Source organism: Pagrus major, chromosome 4 (assembly GCF_040436345.1).
Source record: "Pagrus major chromosome 4, Pma_NU_1.0".
NCBI classification, from domain to species: Eukaryota; Metazoa; Chordata; class Actinopteri; order Spariformes; family Sparidae; genus Pagrus; species Pagrus major.
This window is the reverse complement of record NC_133218.1, coordinates 6,045,829-6,061,720: the sequence shown is the minus strand read 5'-3', so window position 1 is coordinate 6,061,720 and position 15,892 is coordinate 6,045,829. Positions and strand designations below refer to the sequence as shown.

The 15,892-nt window shown below is 39.6% G+C and overlaps 1 protein-coding gene across 1 annotated transcript; it reads right to left on the bottom strand.

The window, feature by feature from the left end:
- Positions 1-3,099: 3,099 nt before the first annotated feature.
- Positions 3,100-15,876, bottom strand: LOC140994795 (SHC-transforming protein 4-like). Its single transcript, XM_073464577.1, has 12 exons — positions 15,394-15,876; positions 11,715-11,785; positions 9,233-9,293; positions 8,979-9,098; positions 8,815-8,868; positions 6,475-6,526; positions 6,228-6,354; positions 5,781-5,967; positions 4,699-4,771; positions 3,545-3,629; positions 3,319-3,466; positions 3,100-3,228 (listed from the first exon to the last, which is right to left on the bottom strand). Exons 1-12 carry the CDS (start codon positions 15,874-15,876, stop codon positions 3,100-3,102), a joined length of 1,590 nt encoding a protein of 529 aa, XP_073320678.1.
- Between the last annotated feature and the right edge of the window lie 16 nt (positions 15,877-15,892).

The window sequence follows — 15,892 nt, the reverse complement described above, 5'->3', positions numbered from 1 at the left end:
AAACTAAAAGACATGATGCACATTTTGCTTTTTTACTGTACCTTACAGAATGTGCAATAATGTGCTTTGAACAGTGTAACTGTGATACCCAGCATGACAATCATGTCCGTTGAGTTTCTCTACATTGTTGGCAGATTTTCTGTTGTTTTGTCATATTTTGACAGCCTAGTCTTATACTTACACTTTAAGACACACTTTGGTCTCTCTGGTCCAGGGAAAGTCCAAGAGTGTCTTTATTTGTATAGTGAAAGGCCAATGATGGAATGTAACTAAGTACATTTACTCAACAAATGTACCTGCGAACAATTATGAGGTACTTGCACTTTACTAGAGTATTTCCACTTCATGCTACTTTATAGTTTCACTGCACTACATCTGGAGGCAAATATTTTACTTTTTACTCCACTACATTTACTTGATAACTTTAGTTGCTAGTTATTTTGCAGATTACATTTTGTATCAGACTGGTGCATTTTTAAATAAATGTATTTCAACAGCATTTGGATTAAAAACACACACAAAAGTGTTGAATATCAGATTGAATATCAGTCTGCAGCTAATCTCGAGCTTATAGTATAGTGTAGTACATATACTGTATGTATAATTTTACTATTAACTGTAGTTTGGATACTTAAATACATTTAATATGAGATGCTTTCAAGACTTTCACTCAAATTCCTGTGGGTGACTTAACTTTGGCATTTAACTTTGTTCCATGTAGCAGCCACAAGCTTTGCAGCTTTCAATGGCATCTGAGCCGTACAACTAGTGATTTCCCAGTTTGGCACCATCTCCCTGTTGTGGTGAAGATTTGATAAGAAAACATGAAACTAGCTTCTAGATTCCTGCTCTTAAGTTGTCTTCATTAGATTTGCATAAAGTCTGTATTGTTGTTGGAATCAAACTGAACTTAATAATGTCATTCTCACTACATGGCTCTTTCACATTTTGTGCGGAACTGAAGTTGCTCTCAAGTTGAAGCACCGTGTGAAGTTTTAGTTGTGGAAGAAGGAGAAGGGTCATAGTTAAATGTACAATCTCCTGTCTGCACTTCATCGTGTGAATTTGTGTGTCGGTCTCCAAAAATTGTACCTGTTGCTTTTGACTTCATGTGTCTTTGGCCACATTTGAGACCAACTCTTCTTTGTCTCTGTGCACCACATAGCCTTGAGCACCTTGATTGGCTGTTCTCAGTAGAAATGAAACCCAGGTATTAAATCCATATTTACACATGACTATGAAATGTTTGAATGTTTTTAGTGTCGCTGGAGAGAAAAAAAACAATGTAAAATTCCAACTTTTGCAGTTTTCTATAAGACGACCACATTAAGTCTCACAACTTTTTTCTTTTTAAAGGAAAGAGTTTTTAATGATTTATTTGTTATTTTATTATTACTAAAAGTACCATGAGTGGATAACAACTATGATTTTGTTGTGCATCTCTGGCTGCTTGATGATAATTAAAATTATTTTGAATCTTTAAAACTTGTCACAGTTGTATTGTGAAGCTGATTGCTGACCAGTTAGTGACAGTAAACAGTAGCTAAACTTGGATTATGAGTAAAATGGCAACAAAATGCTTTCAATCTTCTCAGTTTAATAATAAATTGTCATGTTGTATTGTGATGTGAGGAATCATTTCAAGGTGTCTTGAAGCGAGTTGTTTGGTCCACTAGCGAAGAAGAAGAAATAAAGTTGTGTTTTTGTGGTCTGAGGTTTAACAAGAAAGAAAAAAAGAGACAAAGCAATAATCCATTGTGTAAAAGAACTGAAGATGTATTTGATTACACTTAATGGGGACCAAAGACAGACACTATTTGCATATTTGACAGCTTATCCGAGACTAAACTGGTTACAAAGAGCAGTTGAATTAAACACTCATAATGTAACAAACAAGCGCGATGAAAAGTTGTTTTCAAAAGTCGAGCATGGGAAACAGGGACACAGAACAATAACAAATCAAAATGAATGAACACGAGACAAATTTAGCCTATAAAAAATGATTCTGAAGGTCTGCCAACATTCTGGTAATTTCCTCCCGACACCAGTGATTGTGCTTAAACTTTGAGTAAACACCAGCAAATTCAGCCTGAGAGACAGAGACAGGATGTTCTGCAGACCAGCAGCTGTTCTCAATACAGGGCGAGGCTCAGCGTGCACAAGTGTTGTTTGTTGTTTAGTCAAATGTTGGGAAAAATATTAATAAACAATTCACTGCACATATACACACATTAGATGTAATTTGATTACTTTAATCAGAAAACATTCTTGCTAAAGGTGCTGAGGGCAGTGGTGGAAGAAGTATTCAGATCCTTTGCTTGAGTAAAAGTACTAATACCACACTGTGAAAATACTCCAGGAATTCCAGGAAAAGAATAAAAAGTACAAGTACTCATTATGCAGTAAGATGTTCCCTGTGTTTTATTATCATAGCTGCTGTTCTTTGATTAATATCACTGGTGCATTAATGTGTGTGTTACATTTGACTGCTGTAGATGTTTAAGGTTGAGCTCTACTTTATATACTGAGGGGTTTTTAAAGAGTTTATTTAAAAAGTACAATATTTGTTTCTAAGATGTAGTCGAGTAGAAGTATAAATCTGCATAAAATGGAAACGTACAAGTAAAGTACAAGCACCTTGAATGTGTACTTAAAGCTGCTACATGGAACTTTTTTGTTTTTTTCATTCTGGCGCCCCCTGTGGACAAAAGTGAAACGAATAACCTTTGTTTTGGTGCTGTACCACCAGACTACAGACCAGCTTCTTTCCTCAGGCTGTGAGACACCTCAATTCACCCTCAGTACTCTGCCATTAAAAATAGCTTTATTTCTTATGAGTTATCCAACCTGAATAGGTCAGAAGTTGAACAGGTGACAGTCATCAGTCTTGTTGCTCTCGTTTGCTTATGTAGGTCATAAAGAAGCAACTGTATTAAACTGAGATGGTTTCATAACCAGTTATTAATTTCATAAATTGTACCAAATGTACTTAGTTACATTCTTGCTTGCGTACATTGAGCCTCAGCTCCAAAAAAATATGTAGAGAACCGCTGCTGAAGACTAAATATACATGTGACAGTCTGTGTGTGAATATGCGTGTTAGTGTCTTTGCAGGACTGGCTGTTTCAGACACAGCTCGCTGCTTCCCGACACGATGGGCATCTGGTTCTCCATGTGGAAACGCACCAGGTGACCAATGCTCAGAAACACCTGATCACGGGTCCGCACCTGCTCACACAAAAACACACGGACAACGGGATTACATAAGGCCGGTTGTGCATGTGCATGTGTGCATAAAATCCAACACCACGACTCTACCTGTCCATGTGGATCAACCAGCAGCAGGTGGCGCACGGTGGCTCCCTCCATACCACTGAGGACATACTGACCAGAGGCAGAGCTGCTCTCTCTGACCAGAAAATCCCCACTACAGGTGAGGAGTGACTCCGCCTGCTGTCTTCCTAACCTGTGATGAAGAACACAGTTAGTGAGAAAGGAGGAGAGAAAAGTTGTTGCTTCACGTACAGGGATGTGAACTACCAACCTGCCATGAAACCAGCCCTCCTCCTGGATCAGGTCCTGGATCTCAGAGAGAGGAGCGCTCTGTTGAGCCCTGACCTCACATTCAACTGAGTGTGATGGAGATACAGCAGAAGAAGAATGAAACAGAACAGAAGGGTGGGGTTGCTCCAAACAGGATTAACTTTAAACCAGGATTATATTATTACTTATAAAGCTATTCTGTTACAACAAATAATTAAACTTATTTTCAAATTAACAGTTTGAATTCGAGACTGTTGTTGAAATCCAACCTAATCTTACCCTGAAGCTACTTTTAAATCAGTTCCAGGCTCCAATTTAAACTCTTTGAAATTTAAACTGACAGATCAAAACTGAGCGAGTTCTCTGAGGAAGAAATAATGGACTTAACGCCAGTTGAGTTTCATAACAATTGTGCATGTTTAACACACTGCAGCTTCACTTCTATAGACTCAACAGAGAAGTTGGAGCTGCTATCAAACATGACATTAAGTGGAAAGCTTGCTGGCGCCACCATTTCTTCTTCTACAGCTCTAATAATGCGAAGCTCAAAATAGGGTTTTTCATTCAAATGTAACTACATAATGTAGAAGTGATGGCTTTATTCATGGGCTTTTGTCAGTGATTGTTTCTGTACTGTTTTCAATTGTGGTTTAAGGGCAGACCCTCCAGGAGAACAAAATAAAGTAAAAAATAAATAAATAAATAAAGTAAAAATAAAATAAAAATACAATTCTTAACTAATAGATATCACCATGAATATTTCCCAGTTGTTTATTTACATTAAGACAATGATTTTTTGATAAGTTTTCTGCTTTTGTAAAGTAAAATATGAAATTGAGGCATTATCTCATGAAAAGTGCACTTATTTGTATAAATGTCCACCACAGAACTAAAATAAACACCTAGATTTGTAGATGCCCCTAAATCCTTTGAATTAATACGTCACTTACGCCATTTTTCTAAACTAGGTTTTAATTTAAATCACACAGCACGCATGGGTTGAAATCTAATTTAGTGATTTTAAACTATAATTAATCTTTAAACTGCATTTTCACATGCACCAAAATACAAAACTGTTGTTAGATACAGTACATGTATACAGACACACAGACACACTATTTCAACTTGTGCTGGAAGTGTGCTGATGGTTTTTACCTGCAGGTGGAGCTGTAGTTTCTTCTGTGATGGAGCAGTTCTCATACAGTGAAACAGGCTGAGAAGAACAAACCTGCAACAACACCAGATGAGTCATACACACAAGACAGAGATCTGTGCGCGCGTGTGTGTGTGTGTGTGTGTGTGTGTGTGTGTGTGTGTGTGTGTGTGTGTGTGTGTGTGTGTGTGTGTGTGTGTGTGTGTTCAGGGAGCAGTGATGGCCTTAAAGGTGAGACATGACAGGAAAGTCTGACTCAGTTCCCACACTGGAACAATCATTCTGGGAAGTGAACAAGAGGTCTTCCTGTCTTCCTTATTACCGATCACTGAGGATAACACTTACAGCTCAACTGTTTCTGCTCAGGCGCCAGGAGATAAAATTACATTATACAAGGTGTGAGAACATTTGTGACCAACACATTTATCCTGGATAAGGAGAGGTGACAAAATCATCAACACGAGGTCCAACTTACTTGTTGCTTCTGAAGCTTTCAACCATATTTTACAGTCTTCCTCAGGGGATAAAGTTTCCCCTTTTGCAAATTAAATATGTTTTCTATATATGTATATATGTAGATCTGATTTATAAACATTCATTCAATCAATTAAACAGTGTTATAATATATGTACAGTATATATATGCCTTGTAATTAGGTAATATCAGGATGTGATACAATAGGCTATATAATCTATGTTTCTATTTAATCAATATGTTAATACACTATTTCATCATAATATTCCTCTGATGTGATGTGACAACTGGGCAACTCAATCTACGGAGGCAAGGCCCTGAGATGTGGTTGATGGAGGAGGCAGAGAAGGTGAAGAGGGAGAGTGATAGAAACCGAGGTACAACAAAAGTGAACAGACGGGCGTTCACTAGATGGAGAGCGCTGGTGTTGTGTAAAAGTCTGTTCCCCTGTCGATATGTTTCCCATTAACACCGTGAGATGTGGCTGAAACTTGAAAACAACGAGTTGGACTTTGTGGTTCCTGTCAAACTTCTGTCTCTAGGTTCAAAACAGATATCCAAGCTCAACTGACTGAACACTTTGTGTTTTGGTGTTAGAACTAACTCTTACCCGCTGGAGGTCAACATTGTCCTCCTCCCTTGTGAACCGCAGGTCCTCTGTTCCACCAGCAGGTGGCGTCTTTCCTGGGATCATATTATAGTAGTCACGATGCTCCCTGACTTCACCCTTCTGCTCGGCCTTTTGGTCTGTTGTTGTCTTCTCTGGGCTCCATTTGTGACAGAGTCTGACTGCTGATCTGTGCACAGAGAGTCACAGAATAGAACAAGTGACCTAAGATTGAGAAACTCTAAAAAAAATTTAAAAAAAACGACTCAATTTTCACTTTGAGCAACTTTGCTCTCATAAAAGAATTATTGAATGATGCAGAGTAAGTCATGGCTGCATTGAACTACTTAAATACTGTAGGTGAGCTATACAGTTTATTAAATAGGACATGTGGCAATTAATTGTACTGTGTGCCACCAGTAAGACAGCTGCAGTAGTCAAAAGGACAACCTGGGATTGTCGCAGAGCTGCGATGGCGTGTGGTTGAGAAGTTGTCGGAAACGAGTCTCGAAGGCCTGACCGATGCTGTTGATGACCTCACCGGCTCGACCCTGAGGACACTCCAGGATGTGACACGCTGACAGAGAGACAGAAGGAGAGAGAGATGTTTGGTCCATAATAATGACAATAAAACAATGAAGAGAGGAGTCCAGTGGAAACCTGGCTCGTCGTAATGATAAATGAATCTGTCTCTTACCTCTCTGATTGAATAGATCCTTGGCAACATAAGCAATGTAATCTGCCATGTCCTGTGAACACATAGAGAGAAAAATGAATTCATTCATTTTCATTCATTCAACCTTTATTTATACTCCCTCATTTGCAATCATATGAAGTTCATTTTAAATCAAAGAAAAGGAAAAAATAACAACAAAGAGTTATATTGACAAAGAATAGAAAGTCCCACAATTGAATAATAAATAACCATTAAAAAACACTTAATTTACTGTGGATAATGAATTTGATCAGTAAATTAAGATAATTCAAACGTAAATTAAATTATGGTTATGTAAAAGCCCTAAAACTTTCCAACCACGGTGGGTAATTTGAGAGATAAATTGGGAGAACAATAAGGTAAAGTGTACTGAATTTTAATGATGATAACAAACATGACTTAAAGCCAGACTATGTAACTTTTGCTGAACAGTGGCCACTGTGGCCACAAATGGCAATTACAAGATGCTATATGCAAATATACATTGTATACAAGTAGATGAGAATGATAAAAAATAGAAAACCAACTAAATAAAGTCAGTCACACAGCTGTAGGGACAAGAGCTGAAAATAACAATAGCTATAAACTCTACGCGCAGCACCTCAGTAACATGTGACCTTTAAATTAAAATTTAAATTACTTTTATCGTTTTTCCCTCTCTTTTTTCTACACACATTATTTCCATGTGACGGAAATCGCAATATGAGTGAAAGTAAAAAAAACTAAATCAATGCAGCTCTGTTAATGTCTGAACAGCCTGCAGGACATGTCAGTTATCGAGGCCAAACAATGCCTGACAAAAAAAACCTCTGGTTTATGTTTTGGTTAGCGTCCATGAACCTCCGTGTGTTGTTTTCAGTTTGAACAAACAGGGAATACCAATGCTGGATACACACTGTAATATTTCATTTTAATGCTGCAAGGTTGAACTGGCTCAAAGATTAGAGAGAACAGGAGGGTCGTTTCTCTCTGGTGAAGCCATGGATGGGATTACAGCTCACTGTTTAATTAATTAGCTAAAATAATCTTGCAGCGTGCTCTGAGCCTCGGCTGAGTTGGCTCGGACACATGGAGGATAGCATAGGGGAATTAAAATCAATCTGCCACTGAGGCTTTATGGTGAAACACATTCAGCTGAATCTGCTTTTATCAGAGAGCCACTGACAGGGAGTGAACTAATTAAACAGAGAATACACACGAATGACCGCTCACTGAGAATGTCTGCATTGTTTTCACCGATTAAACATAGGTCATGCTAATTCTAAGCGCTGTGTCATAGTGTGTGGGAGTGTCCTTACAGAGTCGTTAAGGTCTGAGCTTCAGAATCGTTAGGGCCACTTGTGATTTGTTGACCCAACCGGCCTTCATGTGGGTTGCTAGGGCTAGGTGAACCCAGGTGTGAATGGTTAAGCTGTCTGGGGAGGGAACTCAGCACTGCATTGTAGGTGGTAAGTAATGTAAGTAAGTAATGTCTTAGGCCACCTCCTCTGCTCAAAGATGGTCGTTCCAGTTTGACATAGATGGATTATTTCACTCCTCTTTCAAACCATCTGTCTTCTCTGCCCAAGATGTTCACATTGTTGTCCTAAAAGGAATGATGTTTCTCCTTCAGATGTAAGTGGACAGCAGAGTCTTGAGCTGAGGAGTTGCCCTCCTGTGTTGTGCTATTAATTTATGGAGAGGTTGTTTTGTCTCCCCAATGTACAAATCTGTGCAGTCCTGGCTGCATTGAACAGCATAAACTACATTACTCTGCTTATGCCTGGGTGTTTTGTCCTCAGGGTGGACAAGTTTCTGCCTCAGTGTGTTGATAGGTTTGAAGTGAACCAGGATATGATGCTTATTAAAGATCCTCCTGAGTTTCTCAGATATTCCCGCAACATAAGGTATGACAACATTGTTAAGTTTTTCTGTCTCCTCCTCTCTGTCAGCTCTGGATCTTTTAGAAGTTTTGACAAAGTTCCAGTTTAGGTAGCCACAGGTTTTAAGTGCTCCCCTGATGTGCTTCTGTTCATCTGACATCATAAGAAACCATTGTTTTGTGTGAGTCCAGTGTTATTTCTCTCAGCTTGTTGGTGAAATCCTGTGAGTTTTTGATGAGGTGTTGAGTGTTACCGACCAAAGGAGCTAGGATACTGGCTAAGTGCTTGGATATGTTTTAGGTAACTGAGTTGATGCTGCTGATGATGAGTCTGAGTGGTGCTCCTTTCTTGCGTATCTTGGGGAGTCCATAGATACATGGCGCCGCATGTATTGTGAATTGTGTGTGTTTGTGTCACTGAATGTGTTTGTACATGTGCGACATTGAGAATATGAACGTACCGGGTCTCCTCCTGAGGCAAATGAAATGGCCTGCATGGGGTGATGGGCGATCTTCTGAGGAACAGAAGAGAGAAGAAAACACAGAAGCAAAGGAAGGTTTTTTTACTCCACAATCCAGATGTGTGTGACAGTTATGATGTGGTTAAGCGTGTTGAAGCTGTCACCTGTAAGGAGGATGCAGAGATCAGAGTCACACTGTCGGTGGAGACAGCGAGGATTACCCTCCTTCCAGAAAACTGGAGGTTGATTTGACCCAGAACAGCAGACGGGGACTTACAAACAGGCTGGGGACAAAAATCAGTTATTCAAGTCTGACTACATTGATGTGTGGTTGTGTGTGTGTGTGTGTGTGTGTGTGTGTGTGTGTGTGTGTGTGTGTGTGTGTGTGTGTGTGTGTGTGTGTGTGTGTGTGCCTTACCCTTTTTGTTTTCACTGCTGTCTTGGCTGATGTCCTCTCACACAGTCTGCTGATTGCCTCTCTGCACACACAAACACAGATTATAAACATGTACACACACACACACACACACACACACACACACACACCAAACACAGAGACACCTTTGTAAATGTGTCCAGTGTGCCGAGCTAACATGTGACTGACATGTGAGAATATGAGAGGAGAAAACTTCAGTACAAGAAGCTCCTCTGCAGTATATCGCCGACTTAGAATGTAACTAAATACATTCATTCAAGTACAGTACCAAAGTGCAATTATTACCAAAGTGTAATTACAATTTTATGCTACTTTCTACTTGTATTCCACTACATTTCAGAGGGAAATGTTGTACTTTTACTGAAGAGTAGTAGAGAAGAGGAGAGTAGCTCAATGGTGGAACAAGAAATCAGATCCTTCACTCAAGTAAAAGTACCAATACTCCATTACAAGTGAACATGCCATGTCTCTGGGGTTTAGTTTAGCCATTTCTTGTTAAATTTAGCAATTTTCATCATGGTGTTTTGTTTTACTTCCTGTCTTTGTCTCTTTCCCACCTTTGTAATTGCCCTGGTTTGTTTCATTGATTTGGTCCATTGTTCTGTACATGTTCCCCTCTTTGAGTTGACAATTCATTTGTATTTGCTGCATGTGTTGCCTGTGCTTTATCAGTTTGTACTTTAGTTTTTACATTTCCTTAGTTCTTAAATTTGCTTCAGTCTGTTTCCTCCATTTCTGTTGCCTGCAGGTGTATGGATTCAGTTTAAAGATATTAAAGCTCAGTTTTTGTACTTGCCTCTTGGATTTGGGTCCATTGTGCAGCTAGTTTTAACTACTACAACTACTACTACTACTACTACTACTACTACTACTACTACTACAGTACAGGGCTGTAGCCAGGATTTTAGGAATACTGAGGTTGTGCCCTCCACCCATCCATCGAGAACATTTTAAAGACTATAGTATAAATCTATGCATTTCTCTGCATTTCGACAGGACCAATAGTCGCTTAGGAAATAATATCAGTGCCAGAACATAGATGAAAATAGGACTCAAATTCAAACAGAAGAAGAAGAAGAAGACGAAGAACAAGAAGAAGAACGAGAAGAAAAAGAAGAAGAAGGTATTTGAGGTATTTTGGTTGGTCTCTTTTCAAAGGGTCACAAGATAAATCCTGGGAGTCTTGAGATGATAAATGGGGTGAGGATAAAAAGTCAATCAGTCAATGAAGATCTTTCTCTTCTGATTAAAATGTCTTCCCCAAAAACTACATAGCGCTCCTTTAAAGTGAGACTGTGTAGCTTTCACCCTGCCTACCTGGAGTCCTGCATTCAGGTCCTTTCTGCAGCTGGTTTTACTACTACTGTTTTATTACAGTGGTTGGTCTCCTTCCAAAGGGTCACAAGATAAGTCTTGAGATGAGAAATCGTAAAGAATAAAGTTCTGCTCCACAAATATTTTTCTATGTTGTCACAAGCTAAAGTCTATAAACTTATTGTATTTTGTTTTATGTAAAAGTTTTATGTAAAGTTATTTTGAAAAGTAGTTTGGAGCAGCATAAAGGCACTGTGTTTTTTTCTTTTGTTTGTTCTGTTTTGCCTTTATTGGATACTAACTCTTCCCAGATTCAATTTACTTCTCAACTAATGCTTATTACAAAGACTTTAATTCTTTGATAAAGTTATCTATACATATACAAAAAAACAAACAATAAAAATCAGATAGATTACACAAAACATAAAAAACTGCATGAAAAATAATGAAAATGAAATACTGTTTTGGTTAAAAAAATATCTGACCATCAGGTCGGAGAGGTCAAAGCACACAAACACACACACACACACACACACACACACACACAAGTAGAATCCCACTATCTACAAAGCAACACATTTTTTCCAGGAATTGCTTTTCTTCTCCTCCAGAACAAATTGTTTGCAATGGATCGAGGTCTCTCTCCCTCTGCCTCTCTCTCTCTCTCTCTCTCTGTCTCTCTGTCTTAATAAGACTATGAGAGCTCATTAGGAGGAAATTCATCTAATTGGATTTTCTGCCCCATCATTCAGCAGCGTTGTTGTGAACAGAGGTTACTGTGTCCATCGGTGCTTTTGGCATCCTGCTCTAGGATGTCGATATCAAATGCTGAGGAGAAAGCCCCGGTTTATGAAACATTATACGTTTAATTTGATTTCCCTCTTTGAAACATTTTTTAAATAAGCCACACATGACTTGTTTGGCAAATATGCAGCTTCCTCTTTTCAGCAAAACATCAGCTTTTTCATGCTTACTTTCATTAAGAGGCCGTGTCGGCAGACAGATATACTGTACGTTTTCATTTATCCCAGCATAATTCTGTGTGTGTGTGTGTGTGTGTGTGTGTGTGTGTGTGTGTGTGTGTGTGTGTGTGTGTGTGTGTGTGTGTGTGTGTGTGTGTGTGTGTGTGTGTGGTGGAAGGTCCTACTACCGTGTGACTTGCATTCTCGTGTCAAAGTCGAGAGTTCTCATGGACTGGGTCACCTCCACACTGCCCATGTACTAAAAGGACAAGAGGAAAACACAACAAAACACCAGTTACACACTGATTGTAGTGTAGAAAAAAAATACAGAGTGCTCATGTTTATATCCTTTTACTCCTCAATTTATGATAAATCAGACAGCCTGTGAGGAGACAATCTGGAAAGGAAAGGGGAAGAAAACACATTTCTTTCTTCTTCTTCTTCTTCTTCTTCTTTGATTTTATATTGATTTACCTCTGGATAAGTTTGCCTCTCATCCATAAAAATCACAGCTGAAAATGTTCAAAGGAATATCATTCTGCAGTGGAGCTGAAGTGTTCATGACCCATATATACAGATTATACAATGTGCAGTTGTTGCCTTTGACTTTTAAGGGATCACGAGCCAAAAATCCTGGAAATTACTGGACAGCTTGTACAACATTAAAGTGTGACACTAGATTTAGGATTATTTCACAGAACACAGAGCTTATTTTCAAATGAACAGAGAAGATTTTACAGCAGGTTTTTGGGGACAAAGTTGACTTAAGTGTTCAGTTTAATTAGTCCAGGTGATGAACAAAATAATTAAACTTATAGACATGATTCAAAGTCTAGTTTGGGTTCTTACTATAATTTCCTTCTCACAAAGTCATTGAATACACCATTAACTATTCACCTTAACAGCTTAAAATGTTATATATGGTACCACTGTAATCCTTGAGCATCTAAACATATGTGTAGACATATACATGTCTGTGTTATTGTGCTTGTTTCAGGATGTAATTGATGCAAAAAACATAAGAAACTGAAATATGTGATCAAACCATAAGGGAAGCTGTTCACTTGCTCTGAAACGTTTTGCAGATGACAGCCAACTGTATCTGTTGTGTCCGATGACCTCAACTATCTAAGTTGATGAAGTTGAGGAAATAGCAAAATATGAACCTTTGTTTCTCTTTCCTAAAATGTTGTCTTTTATTGTCTTTAGTGTCTGTAGATGTACTGGCATGTACCTCTTTTACCTCATGTAAACAAAAAAACAAAGACAAAGAAATGCTTTTATTTCAAAGCCACACTAGAAGCTGTGTGACAATAAATGCATGTGCATGCATATAATAAAAAACACCAGTGCTAACATGTTGATGCATAGCAGGTAAAATGTTCACCATCCTAAGTTAGCCTGTTGGCATGCTAACATTTCCTAATTAAAATAAAATAACAGTACAGCTGAGGCTAAATGTCATTAGTTCTTCAGGTATTTAGTCATGTGTCAAACTATGGCAAATTAATAATGGCACTCAATTAAGATTTGCAGTCTGGGAAAGGATACAGAAGTATCCACTGCTGTACCACCAGACTATAGAGCAGCTTTTTTCCTCATGCTGTGAGGCTTCTGAACTCATCCGCCACACTCCACCATGAAAAGTTCAACTTTGTAACTTATTATTAATCATTAGTTCAGGAATACCGGATTTTTTTCATACTTTATTTAACATTGTGAGATAGGGCTTTTTTTTTTAACATTCATTATCTCTCAGGGAATAATGTGTGGATCTTGATGAAAAAAAACTGGCATATTTATGTGGCTGATCTATGAGAGTACAATTTGATGTCTATCCTATCCTCTGGTGATCTTAAATTATAGTGAAGTAGTTAAGGGTGATTTAAAACTTAGAGTGATACAGGGCTATCAAGTTTGATATTGGATTATTAATCATTAGTTCAGGGGTGCAGTGTGTAGCATAGGGAACTACAACTGGAGTTTCTTATACAATCTTGTGCTCTATAATTAATTAAGTTAATCTCGAATCTTGAAAAATTAAGATTTACCAAATTGTTACAATTTATCCTGCAACTCTTCTTTCAAATGTAAAGTTAATCCAAAAAGTTGTTGATGAGACTTTCACACAAAACCTCACAGTGTCCGGTGATCACAAGATTCATTAAGATCCATCGTCTGGGACCCATGAGTGTCTGCAAAAAAATTGGTGCCAGTCTATTGAGTAGATGTTGAGATATTTCATTAAGTCATTAGGATCCATTCTCAGGGCAATGTAGTTATCTGTACCAAATTTCATTGAAATCCAGCCAATAGTTGTAGAGAAACAGGAAACCACTACTAAACAGAAATGTCAGTCTCTTGGTGGCGCTACAGGAACAGGGACACAGGAAGACAGTCACAGTTGGTGCTGAGGGGTCAGTCTATATAAGGACGTCATAGTAAATGGTGTGTGACATTCATTGTTTTTTGTATTAATTTGAATGTCCAGCAAAACATGTATCTGATCATTATTAACAATAATTTACAACAACTGAGAGCACTTTGCACTGCAGCATACTGCAAACTATTCTAGGTTTAAAGCAGCCACGTCAACTACAGTCAACAACAGCAAGGAGGTGAAGGAGAGAAAGTCCCCAGACTCCCTTAAAAAATCACTCAATTTTGTGAGTTGTTGAGTTAAGAGACACTCTATAAACTTTATGAAAGGCTGCCAGTGACATATTCTTAATTACTTGGGCCTTCTTGTAAATTCAGCATATGTTATAGACATGTTTTGTTTTCCTAGTGCACACATTCATGTATAGGAACAATCAGAGGATCACTGAACACAATGGCCCTTAATCCTTTGGTGTGCATGAGTTAGACTGACCCAGCCGAACACAGCACAACTATATTTTCTCTCTGTGACTGTTAGAAACTAGTTATAGCGTCTTCACACGTGACAGTCGCTCCTTACACATTCATTTCTGCTGTCTTAGGTCAAAACTGTGGGATGGTCTGTCCATAGCATGCAATTCTGCACTCAAGAGTTAGTTTTGCACCTTTTGATCTCTATTTGATTGTGAGGATATGAAGAGAATCAAAGGTTAGTTAATGCATCAGACAATATTTAGGCCATGTGCTCGAATGAACTCCAGCCAGCCCCACTTCCATTGGCCATGAGCTTCAGCAGAGCAGACACTAGAGGCTGGAGGCAAGATTAGTAAATCCATTGATGGACCAGACTTAAATCAATACGTGTGTGTGTGTGCGTGTGTGTGTGTGTGTGTGTGTGTGTGTGTGTGTGGGTGTGTGTGTGTGTGGGTGGGTGGGGTGAGTGGGCAGGAGGGAGGGAGTGTAATGTACGTGTGTGCTTGTTTATAGAGGACAATCAGAGAGTCCGTCCACAGGCCCTGCTCCTAATCACCCATGCGGACACACCTCCGGTTCTAGGACAGCATGGGCTCTGCCGATACCGGATACAATCAAACACACACACACACGCATGTGCACACACATACACACACAGAAGCAGAGCAGATCTAGAGAGGAGCCAGGATGAGTCACTACTGCCTACACAGGAAGCTCTATCTGAGAGGGAGGGGGTGAATGTACGAAAGTGAGTGTGGTGGTGATGGAGCATGAATTTGTGTGTGTCCTGAGTTCACGCTTGTGTTTGTGTCGCCAAAGGAAGGAATTAAACTGCCTCAACTCTCTGCTGGGACCATGGATATGAGGTTATGAGCTTAGGCAAATTGTCAAAAGTGAAAAAAATGAAGATTAATCGGGCAAAGGAGCCTCAAACACACTCTTGCTGCAGTTTGCAACACAACCAGTCCCATTTCTCTGTGTGTAATCATGCACTGTCATTGTGTTGTCAGGTACCTTGATGTGATGGTGAACCGCTCTGTTCGCTGCAGAGGAAGTCTTCAAACAGCACAAACCGTCTCTGTGTTGCGAGCAGGGAGGGCAGCTGGGGGTCCAGGGGAGGCTGGCCATCCGGTGCAGGGTGATGGGTCTTTTTGTGCAGCTCAGAGCCGAGGGTCCGATCGATAGGGGCACATTGAGGGAAGGTTGGCTACAAAATCTCTGATCGGGCCCTGAGCCCCACTCTGTCGTCGACAAGGGTCTGTCAGTGGGTCCAGCTGTCTGTCCCCTTAGGCCCCGCAGGGAAATTGGACTTTGCAATCGGATGTTGGCCATGCGGGGGATGAAGTCCCTCAGGGTGGACGGCCCGTGGTGAGTGGGCGCCCCTGGATCCAGCTGGGCGAAATCAGAGTCCAAGCAAAGGTCCCTCTTCAGGGGCCGATCCTCCAGAGACGTCAGGGAATCGTTGCGCAGACGGCTGTATTTGCTGCGCTTCAGCATGCCTGTAGATAACGAA